Source organism: Oncorhynchus nerka, linkage group LG7 (assembly GCF_034236695.1).
Source record: "Oncorhynchus nerka isolate Pitt River linkage group LG7, Oner_Uvic_2.0, whole genome shotgun sequence".
Lineage (NCBI taxonomy): Eukaryota > Metazoa > Chordata > Actinopteri > Salmoniformes > Salmonidae > Oncorhynchus > Oncorhynchus nerka.
The window spans coordinates 79,108,748-79,120,364 of NC_088402.1; the positions used below are offsets into that span (position 1 = coordinate 79,108,748).

The 11,617-nt window shown below is 39.6% G+C and overlaps 2 protein-coding genes across 6 annotated transcripts in view; one reads left to right on the forward strand and one right to left on the reverse strand.

Moving 5' to 3' along the window:
• The window catches only part of LOC115132472 (nck-associated protein 5-like), a 39,558-nt gene extending 37,499 nt beyond the window's left edge, over positions 1-2,059 (forward strand). For all 5 annotated transcript variants that reach the window (XM_065020846.1, XM_029665157.2, XM_029665156.2 and 2 more), the window contains one exon: positions 61-2,059. In XM_065020846.1, the coding sequence (XP_064876918.1) occupies positions 61-324 (264 nt within the window). In that variant the 3' untranslated portion in view covers positions 325-2,059. The remainder of the gene's footprint in view (positions 1-60) is intronic.
• LOC115132474 (probable Bax inhibitor 1) lies at positions 867-11,443 on the reverse strand. Its single transcript, XM_029665161.2, has 10 exons — positions 11,329-11,443; positions 11,075-11,161; positions 10,368-10,476; positions 4,372-4,492; positions 4,048-4,096; positions 3,824-3,921; positions 3,531-3,610; positions 3,287-3,387; positions 3,101-3,176; positions 867-2,988 (listed from the first exon to the last, which is right to left on the reverse strand). Exons 2-10 carry the CDS (start codon positions 11,128-11,130, stop codon positions 2,965-2,967), a joined length of 714 nt encoding a protein of 237 aa, XP_029521021.1. The 5' UTR covers positions 11,131-11,161; positions 11,329-11,443; the 3' UTR covers positions 867-2,964.
• Positions 11,444-11,617: the final 174 nt, after the last annotated feature.

Below are 11,617 nucleotides of genomic sequence, written 5' to 3' on the forward strand. Positions count from 1 at the left end.
ATTTGTGACATTTTACTATTGAGTCTCTCTTCTCCCTCCTCTTCCCTCTCTACCTTATAGAAGGCCTGTGGTACCTCTGGATCTCGTAACATAGACCCCAGCAGTCTGCCGGTGCCGGCCCAGACAGGGCTGAGCCGACGGGGGAAGATCCGCAGTGCGCCCAGTGCCCCAGAGATGGGCCTTGGCCGCGAGACAAGCCTGGAGCTGGTGAGGGAGAGGCCTGAGGAGGCCCTCTCTCCCAGCCGCCCGCAGGTCCTAGAGACCCCAGAGTCACTCAGTGACTCTCTCTACGACAGCCTCTCTTCCTGTGGCAGCCAGGGATGACTTGCAGATCTTACTATGGTGCCAACTGACCCACCTTAGTGGAATATGGACTGTGCTAAGATATACCCATTTCACACTATCGTACCAACCTGAACCAAATTGGGCTGGCTCCAATTCCAAAATGTTCTTTTCAGAATGGTTCTAGCTACTATGGCGGATGCGTAACCAGGCCAGCCGGATACAGCTTGGTCCGACCCAGCTTAGTTTGTCTCAGTAGTGTGAAAAGGGTACAAGTGATGCTGACCATCCTTAGAGGAATATGGACTGTGATAAGATGGTGTCCCCTTAAGACTTTCATGTTTGCTTTCTCACCAGCTACTGTATGTTTCAAGGTTAACTGGAAAGACAAACCTCTCCTCAGGATAACTACAACCCAAAGGATAGACTATTCACAATAACACTGTTTTATGACAGGAGAGAATTGGACAAACACACTGCTAATCAAAATAGCTATTTATATAATTGTATGATTATGGAAATAGTGTGCTGAGCGATTAGGACTTTGAGGTCTTTTTGGTTCAATTACTAAAAAACAATACCAGTTTGATTTCAATTATTTATTTTGCTAATTAAATGCTGTACCACAGAATAAAACAAAGTCCAATGATGGTAGTTACATTTGAAAGTGACTGCCCATTACTGCACCATGTATTCACATTCATTTAATCAAATATTCCAGTTGTGTATATTACCTTATTATTCCATTCCAAGTCATCTCATCTCTATTGAGCTGCTGCCTATGCTCTGACAAAATCCCTATTTTAGAAGTTCAAAATAAATAAGGCATATTTTTATGACCGCTGAATACCAACTATCAATCACTTAGATAATGCATGTAGACACCTCAGGAAGCAAGTGCTCTCTATCCCTATCGCGCATTCTTCTGTCTGCCTCACACTAACCTAAGGTAGCATGCCTAAAAGAAGCAGACCGGCCAAGTAGCTGCGCAATGTATTATGGTCATTGTAGTTAATTACCACGGTTTTCAGCGCGAAATGATGTACTTTCCAACAGTTCAATATTCTACAACTCCCTACTACATTGCACAGTTCGGGCTTGAACCGATTTATCTCTAGAGAAACTGCGCAATGTGGTCATTGAGGTCAGAAAACAACTAAATGGAATTCAAATAATTGAACGGATGTCAGTCCATTTGAAAACAAAAATAACTAACATTTCAGTTAATCGCATAGTAATAGGTAATACACATGATGACAATATCGAACATTCCCACACAAAAAATAATTTTATGTTGAAATTGAATGTCTTGTTAATTAAGTCTTACGCCAACCTTCACCTGAACATGCAAGGACTCATTACCAATAAATCATTCTCTTTATCAGCACACCCAATGTACTGAATCCTTCATCTTGAGTTTCATTTTTCACTATTGAATACATTTAATTTTATGTCAAATTGTTTGTTGATGGGGTTAAGATTTTCTCTAACTGCCAAGAAAGCGTTTAGTTTAGCCGACCATTCTCTGAAGGTAATATGCCAGCAATAATATTGTCCAATTAATTATGTATTTATTTTTATGTTAAATCAACTGCATATTTGTAATTGTCCATTTTATTTGTTAACTTGTAAATGCAGTCACCTGGCTAAAATAGATTGTTTAACTTTGGATGTCATAATCTTGAACAGCTAAGATGTCAACATTATTTTAATAAGGTTTTTGATTATTTCTTGTTCATGTGTTCTCACTGAAGCACAAATAAAATTATACCATATACCTTGCTCTTGAAATGTATATCTGCAATGAAAACTGCATTTAGTTAACCTAATTTGATAAATGTATTCAAAGTTATCACTGGTAAAGTATGTTTTTCACAGTTGGCCTTTTCAGATAACAAAAATATTACGAGAACGCATCGGCAGTTGATCCATTTATTCTACAGCCTTGACCAGTCCTTTTTGTGGCGCACAAACTGACCATAAAATGCAAATGTACATCTTCATTAAAGGTCAGCCGAATTACCAATACGTTCTTCTTCAACGTAACACAGTGAAGTAGTAAATAAGAGGAAAATGAGAAGTTGTGACTCGGGACCGGCACCCCCCTGTATATAGCCTCGTTATTGTTATTTTCTTGTTACGTTTTATTTAGTAAATATTTTCTTAACTATTTATTGAACTGCATTGTTGGTTAATAAGGGCTTGTAAGTAAGCATTTCACGGTAAGGTCTACTACACCTGTTGTATTCGGCGCATGTGACAAAATGTGATTTGATAAAGACGTAACAGGTCAGGATGTCTGTCACAACCCTTCCATAAACTAAACAGATTAGAGGAATAGCATTAACAAATCCAAATATTAGAACATAAAACTATGATTAATCTCCAAAAGCTCAAACGGCCTTCTGAATAAAATAAAAAACAATTACGGCACAGAGTTCAGTTTTGTTATGTAGACCTTCATAGAACAACCACTCCCCCTACAGGACAAGCATTCTCACTGCAGCAATAGCCTAAAATACAACCTTATAACCTCTTGCAAGCTCAAATCAATGGACAAAAAATACCAAGAACGACAAATAGTGAAAGCACCAACAGCACTGCAGACAGAGGCTTTGTTGCTGGTTCTGTTCCTTGTCACAGATCGTTTTTCATTTGAAACTTCAACTGGATTTATTTAATCTACTTCTTTTCTTTCTTCTTGTCCTGAAAATATAAAATATTACCATTTGCATATTGTGACATTTGCTAGTATGAGAAAAAGTAAACATTACACGAGATTAATAATCTGTCTTTGGGGGAAAATAAAACAAATTACCTTCTCATTCATGGCAAGGAGAATCATGAGTTTTCTGAAAATGGTCACAAAGTCGAGGAACAGGTCCACGCAATGCCTTTCAAAAGAAAAACAATGACTTAATTTCATTGACGTTATATTATCTTTCATTCTAATACATCAGCAAGTAAAAAGTTTTACAACTGCTTATTTGGTGAAATGCTTTACCAGATGTAGTCCTTGTCTCCGTTCTCTGCTTTCTCAATGATGAGCTGAGTGTCGAACAGAACAAAGCCACACATAATGACCAGACCCAGGTACATGTGAGCCTGTTAGTGAAGAGAAGAGCCATGTTACATCTGAGTCACCTTGCTGAGACCTCCTCACACAATTATATTACACACTTCCAAATTTACGAGTGGAATCACTTCACATCCAAGTAGTAAGAGATGGCTCTAAATATTTAGGCTACCTTGAAGAGTATCGCTGATCCAAAGAACAAGTTCACCACAGACACCAGGAACAGGACAGACAAGCCAGACATCAGAGTACCTGAGAAGACAACAAACACGTCAGAGGAAAAATCACACATTGTTTCAAGATTTTTGGGGGGTTATATCTTGACTAAATTAACACAAATTCTGTGAAATTTGTGAATGACTTGTGCTTCTCAAGGAGCAAAAGGGTTTATTCAAGTAAGTTAAGATATTATGACCAGAACAGATAAATAACTATGCTACTGAATAGCGTATTACATCTTTGTACCTCCTAGGAAGAGGAAGCTCCTGCGCTTGGCATACAGGGCACTGAGAGTGAAGCAGACAAAGATGATTGAGGTTCCAAGGAAGGCTGTCACAATGATGCTAGAGAGAGACCAGATAGATAGACACACAATTTAAGGACAATCTTCTTGACTCAATTGAATAACAAATACTCCTAAGAAATTATTTCCAAAAATATTTAATAGCACATAGGCTTCGATGTTCTACCTTGGGTTAATGATGATGACAAAGTCCATTGCTGGTCCAAGACCAACACCTGGTGAGAAAGAAAAAGTCAATTTGACTGCAGGGGAGACAAAGTTTATGAATTGCCTGGCTGTGCCATGGGACAGTGGATGCGCATTGATACATTTAAAATGGAACTGTTAACAGACATTACCCGGGGATTGTGGTGAATAACTAACTCCCTGCTATCAACCAATCAGCATCCAGGATTCAACCTGTTTTATAATGAGTTTTTTTCCCCTCCAATGACTGACAAATTAACAGTCAATAACAGCCAAAATTGGCTGTCTAAAGCTCTGAGTTTACCTGTGAAGAAAGCAAACCCTGCAAGGATAGCCAGTCTCTTCTTCTCGGTCTCTGGGTTGTGTGGTGTCATGGACAACCAAACCACCATGCCCAGGGAACCCAGAAGAGTCAGCAACCCACCCTAGAGGAATAGGATAAAGCCCAAAGTATTTTTAGTAGTTATAGCTTCAACATTGCCTAAAATCTATCTGAATGTTACTGTATTTACTAGGAGTGAAACGGTTCACAAAACTCACGGTTTGGTACGATACAGTACAGTGGTGTCATGGTTCGATACGGTTTTGATACATCGCCAAAATAAATGCCTGAGAAATATGTCATTTCTATTTAGATTTTCCATGTATTATAATAGTAAACAGGGCAGCTTGAATTCCCAGGAGCAGATGGAAACAAAGGGACAACAAAAACCAGCAGTGCCTGCCTTATAACATGAAATTAAATAGTCATTTAAAACAGAACTTCAACAGGAGTGCATAGTCCAGCAGCATATATCAACATTAAGTCACATAGCAGTGCCTTCAACAAAATAGGATCACTTGAGAAAAAACAAAACACAAAACATTTTAATCAAATTTTTAAGTTTTTCTTTAAGATTAGTCTATCCACATTATCTGCAGTGAGCACAGATAGGCTTACTGTGAAAATGTCAGCCGCTGTGGAGAATACCCTCTCGCTAGGGACAGAGGTCCTAGGCACAGCCAGGTAGCACCTTGCTAACATGGCAACATGAGGGTATATTAAATATTTGGTCTTCCACCATGTAAGTGGATCAGCATCCAGGGGAATACAGTCCACTTTCCTGTATGAGGTCACCTCCTCCTCTATGACCTTGACCTTTGACTTGGTTCCCTGCTCCTGGGTTGTGAACAACTCCCCAAAAAGCTCAGCCATGGCAGACGTTATTTTCTGGAGGAGAACCCCTGTCGTCTGAAGTCTGTGGAGAGGGGTTGGCTCCTGTGGTATCTGTGGCTTAGCCCTGAAGAATTAAATTAGATGAGAATTACTATCTCTGAAGTGGCTTTAAAAATATGATTTGTTGTTAGAAATATATATATATCAGACACTGTGTCGCGGTAGGGGATTTTGCTATAGGACCGCTAAGGTGCCCCCGTCGAGATTGATACAAGTCGTCTCACTCAAATTCTAATGTCACCCGGCTAACAGGTGACTCACAGATCCGCCGGACTGACCTGGTTATGTATCCTGCCCTTTATTCAGAGATCAGCCTTGTGTGATGCCGTTAGGCTGGTTTCGGGATTATCTTAAATAATATCAATCAGATTTAGAGTACCTCTTGCTTTGCTTTCCCTTTGTATGCTCTTATATCTAGACTCACGCAAGCTATACCTTGGTTACGAGTTACAGTCTATGTCCGTCGACTAATACTACTTGAGTATTAATATAGAGGATACTTGTTACAATAAAATGATTATTCTGTCCAAACCATCATATTGTCTTTAGTGTAGAAACTAGACTTGTTTCCCTAGAACGGGAGTGTCAGAGCTGTTCTCTCCCCTAGGGTTTTGGGTCTAGTTTCTACTTTTTATTCAATGTTTGCAGTTCACACAGTTGTACACGTTATTAGTTTCTTTCTGGTCCTTAATCTATAACATCAAACATCGTCAAAACACTTACTACTATTAATGCCTTATATATGTATTACAACAAGTGGTTAATTACCTTAGCGTAGGTTGACCTGGTTGGTCTCCAAAGAGTATGTTCTTCCACTCACAATTGCTCTAGAGGCTTATCCAATCACTCAGTATCTGTTTCTCCTACTATAAGTTTGTACTATGATTTAGTGATTAGTGAAGAGAACGGTTCGAGATCAAGACCCTTTGTAACTCCACTGTTGCTATTTATCCACTCCGTTTAGGAGGTGGATGTATTCAGCACAAGGAGTGTACTGGGTAGAAGTCTCAGTATGTCTCGTTCAGAAATCAGAAGTCAAGAGATACAATTGTTCTAGAGTATGAAAGTCAGTTATTTACCTTTTAGGTTGATGATAGTTGAAGTATCACGAGCTGTCTGTCGGTGATAAGTCAAGTAGCACTATCATGCCTTTCCATTGAAAGCATGCTTCTTATATACTCTTTCTCCAGGACCAAGTCAGTCCATGCTCTGAATTGTATTTTTAAAGCGGCACTTCAGTGCGAGTTGCTAGTTGCTGTGCTTCGGGTGGTTGTGTCGTGAGGTGGCAGTGCTATTATTAGTTGCAGTGCTTCTGGTGGCTGTGTCTATGCATCATCTAAACCCAAATCTTCCATCAAGTTCACCCAGGGTGAGGTGTCCTCAAAGCTCTTTTTTGTGCTCTTGCGTCAACTATGACAATTACAATTATTACTTTATAATTAATTGTTAAATCACTAATTAATAAAATAATAAATGTCACATTAACAAAATAAATACAATACCTGTTGTATATTGGTCACCATCTCTGCTGTGAGTTCATTGTACTCTCAGACGAGCAGCAGCATCCAGGTGCGGCAGGGACTTGAACCGGGGGTCCAAAGCGGTGCTCTTGTGTAAGAAGTCTTGGACACCATGGTCAGCATATCTAGGCTCCAGGCTAACTCTGATAGCAGTCTTGACATCCCTTACTGCGGGTTCATCTTCATCAGATGCCACCATTGATTTCAGGATCATTGTTTTCATAGAGCGGAAACTGATGGAATGCTCTCAGTGCATATCAGTGTTGTGACTGTTTTGAGAGGCACACTTTGATAACTTCCTCTTAGGTCATTTTCAAACAAAGTCACAATATCTTTGACATTCTTCCTCACAGCTTGATCAGTCAGTGTAGAATACACTGTGACTTTCTGCTCAAGGTATCTCTCAACCATGTCATGGCTTGAATTCCATCAAGTAGTGGCATCTTGGATTAGTTTGTAGTTTGGCAGCTCCAACAGCTCCTGTTTTGTCTTGAAAACAGGAGGTGATACTGCTTTTTGAGATGCTAGATTAATAACGTGAGCAAAGCATCCTATTTGTGGCCTCAATCCAGCTAGTGCAACAGTATTTACAATATTTCTAGCCTTGTCAGTGGTCACAGGAATCATTACATCATCCCTCTCCAACTTCCACACTGCAACTACTTCCCTTAGCTCCTCCTCCAGGTTTTCACTGGTGTGACTACTCTCAAGAGGACGTGTTTGAAGGACATGGCTGTTTATCTCTCACTCTGCCATAATGAAATTAGCCGTTACAGTAAGGTAACTCTAGACGTCCAATTGTCTGTTGTTAGAGCAACAGACAGCGTTTCTGACAACTCTCTCTCAAGTTGTTTTATTTGTTTTGTATAAGGCAGGTATTAATGTCTGGGCAAAATGTGTACGGGGAAGGAATAGTGAAGCGCGGCTCGACCAATTTAAACATGTTTCTGAACCCCGCATTCTCTACCACAGAGAAGGGTATCATATCTGCCGCTATGAATTTTGCTTGATTTCTTTAGCCCTACCGGACGCATATTGTTGCCAGAGGCTGTGTGGGAAGAAGTGGTTGCCGTTGAATTTTTTCGCCTAGTCCCACCGATTGGCATTTCGGGGTGATGTCGGCCCAAATGAGTAGTCTTGTTACTCGTATTGCCACTCTAATATGCTATCAGTAATGAACAGAGCCTACATGTTGTAGAAGTTATATCCACCACTCTAATATGCTATCGGCAACGAACAGAGCCTACATGTTGTAGACGTTTTATCCACCACTCTAATATCCTATCGGCAATGAACAGAGCCTACATGTTGTAGAAGTTTTATCCACCACTCTAATATGCTATCAGTAATGAACAGAGCCTACATGTTGTAGAAGTTATATCCACCACTCTAATATGCTATCAGTAATGAACAGAGCCTACATGTTTAGAAGTTATATCCACCACTCTAATATGCTATCGGCAATGAACAGAGCCTACATGTTGTAGAAGTTTTATCCACCACTCTAATATGCTATCAGTAATGAACAGAGCCTACATGTTGTAGAAGTTATATCCACCACTCTAATATGCTATCAGTAATGAACAGAGCCTACATGTTTAGAAGTTATATCCACCACTCTAATATGCTATCGGCAATGAACAGAGCCTACATGTTGTAGAAGTTTTATCCACCACTCTAATATGCTATCAGTAATGAACAGAGCCTACATGTTGTAGAAGTTATATCCACCACTCTAATATGCTATCGGCAATGAACAGAGCCTACATGTTGTAGACGTTTTATCCACCACTCTAATATGCTATCGGCAATGAACAGAGCCTACATGTTGTAGAAGTTATATCCACCACTCTAATATGCTATCAGTAATGAACAGAGCCTACATGTTTAGAAGTTATATCCACCACTCTAATATGCTATCGGCAATGAACAGAGCCTACATGTTTAGAAGTTATATCCACCACTCTAATATGCTATCGGCAATGAACAGAGCCTACATGTTGTAGAAGTTATATCCACCACTCTAATATGCTATCAGTAATGAACAGAGCCTACATGTTGTAGAAGTTATATCCACCACTCTAATATGCTATCAGTAATGAACAGAGCCTACATGTTTAGAAGTTATATCCACCACTCTAATATGCTATCGGCAATGAACAGAGCCTACATGTTGTAGAAGTTTTATCCACCACTCTAATATGCTATCAGTAATGAACAGAGCCTACATGTTGTAGAAGTTATATCCACCACTCTAATATGCTATCGGCAATGAACAGAGCCTACATGTTGTAGACGTTTTATCCACCACTCTAATATGCTATCGGCAATGAACAGAGCCTACATGTTGTAGAAGTTATATCCACCACTCTAATATGCTATCAGTAATGAACAGAGCCTACATGTTGCCTACATGTTGTAAGTTTTATCCACCACTCTAATATGCTATCAGTAATGAACAGAGCCTACATGTTGTAGAAGTTATATCCACCACTCTAATATGCTATCGGCAATGAACAGAGCCTACATGTTGTAGACGTTTTATCCACCACTCTAATATGCTATCGGCAATGAACAGAGCCTACATGTTGTAGAAGTTTTATCCACCACTCTAATATGCTATCGGTAATGAACAGAGCCTACATGTTGTAGACGTTTTATCCACCACTCTAATATGCTATCAGTAATGAACAGAGCCTACATGTTGTAGACGTTTTATCCACCACTCTAATATGCTATCGGCAATGAACAGAGCCTACATGTTGTAGAAGTTTTATCCACCACTCTAATATGCTATCAGTAATGAACAGAGCCTACATGTTGTAGACGTTTTATCCACCACTCTAATATGCTATCAGTAATGAACAGAGCCTACATGTTGTAGAAGTTTTATCCACCACTCTAATATGCTATCAGTAATGAACAGAGCCTACATGTTGTAGACGTTTTATCCACCACTCTAATATGGTATCAGTAATGAACAGAGCCTACATGTTGTAGAAGTTTTATCCACCACTCTAATATGCTATCAGTAATGAACAGAGCCTACATGTTGTAGACGTTTTATCCACCACTCTAATATGCTATCAGTAATTAACAGAGCCTACATGTTGTAGACGTTTTATCCACCACTCGTCGGCAATCCCCGTTATTGTTTACAGGGAACCTGAAATGTTCCCAGACGGCAGACATTCATGATACTGGGGCGTCTTCTAGTTCTGGCTCGCCAAAGCTTGCCATGTTGCTCCTTTGCATTTAGCTAGCTGCTAATTCCTTCATAAGCGAAATGCTGCTACGACGGTCTCTGCAGACAACTATAACAACTTTATTACTATGTGGATATTTTTCCCACGTTAATTTATACGCTATTGGTTTATGCAATAATATATTTTTTACAATGATATATATTTTCCTAGCTATAATATATGATTCATGTATTGTTCGGTTCGCAGTGCGTACCGAACCGTGCACCCTGTACAGAACGGTTCAATACGAATAGACATACCGTTTCACCCCAAGTATTTATCAATGTGTCTATTATCGGGTAGTGTGCTTACTGTTTACCTGAAAGAGCCGTGTGACAACATGGACGTAGGAGCCTGCTGCAGCCACGAACATGCAAACTGCCAAACTGGAGTAGACATTCTTCAGGTGTAACTGGGTAGATTGGGAACTGGGAAAAGCATTGTGTTAACCATGTTACGTTAGTCATTTAGCTAGCTACCATAAGTATGGACAGATAGAACAAGGTGTCAAATGTTTCACCGGATGTATAAATCTGAAGCATCCAGTTGGAATTTCCATTTCCCACCAAATATGGTGAGAAGATGAAGCCCAGTCAGTGTCTGGCAGTTTGAGAGTATGGAGCGAGATGGAACTGGGCAGGCATTCAGCTGATTTTCTCATCAAAGTAAAGCCAGATCTCCCTATAGTTATTTTTCCAAAACTAAAAAGTGCACCAAGTTTTGTAAACGTGACTTTTTGTCAAAGTTTCAAATGTGCGTTCTTTAGGAGTGTATGGGCGAATTGAGTTATTACACACGCACTTCACGGAATTATTTTTTGCTAAAGGAAATATGCAAATACATGCTAGAACGCGCCAATACGACCTCGCTAGCTGGTGCTTGGCTCTGCCCAGCTCCCTACTTGTTCTATCCACTATGTTTCATTTATTCCCATTGAAAACGACATATTAATTTATTGGTATGTCTCTGCATTATACAGAGCATGTATTATCTGCATTAGAAATTTGACAGAAGAGTTCTGCTTACATTTGGGAGAACTTGAGGAGAACATCCAATTTGATGCTGCGGTCAAACACGTTCATATTGAGACAGGTTTCTGAGATCTTGGCAGATCTAAAAACAAGGAAATTACAAAGATTAATTTTAACGTAACCAACGATTATTGACTGTTCGTTAGTTAACTAGCTACACTAGCTAGCTAACATTACTTAGCCAGAATTGTAACTCTAAGAGTTACGTTAGCTAAAACGTTAACGAAAAAAATAGTAATAATAACGTACTTGGCACAGTAGTAATCCAGCTAGCTTTATTCCTTGTCTTTTATTTCCTTCGACAACTTTCTATCTATCCTTGTTTACTAACTGTACGTGTCATTCGATTGAGCGTCGCAACGTAGTGACATCATCACATTGCAAAAAAACTCATTGATATTTATTCTATTGTCGGTGCCATCCGGAATCATTGGGACGTCCATACCCGCATCGAAGTTGACGTTTAAAATGGTTCAAGTTAGGGTTTAGGGTATGGACGCCCTAAGGATGCCAGATAGCCCAAATTATGAAAATATCG

What these genes read in the sequence shown, in the direction of transcription:
- LOC115132474 (XM_029665161.2), bottom strand. Translation starts at nt 11,130, where the DNA reads ATGAACGTGTTTGACCGCAGCATCAAATTGGATGTTCTCCTCAAGTTC. An exon ending in AGGGTTTGCTTTCTTCACAG is followed by an intron (nt 4,097 to 4,371) that starts GTAAACTCAGAG and finishes CTTTCTCACCAG; the next exon opens with GTGTTGGTCTTGGACCAGCA. An exon ending in TCCTTGCCATGAATGAGAAG is followed by an intron (nt 2,989 to 3,100) that starts GTAATTTGTTTT and finishes TTATATTTTCAG; the next exon opens with GACAAGAAGAAAGAAAAGAA.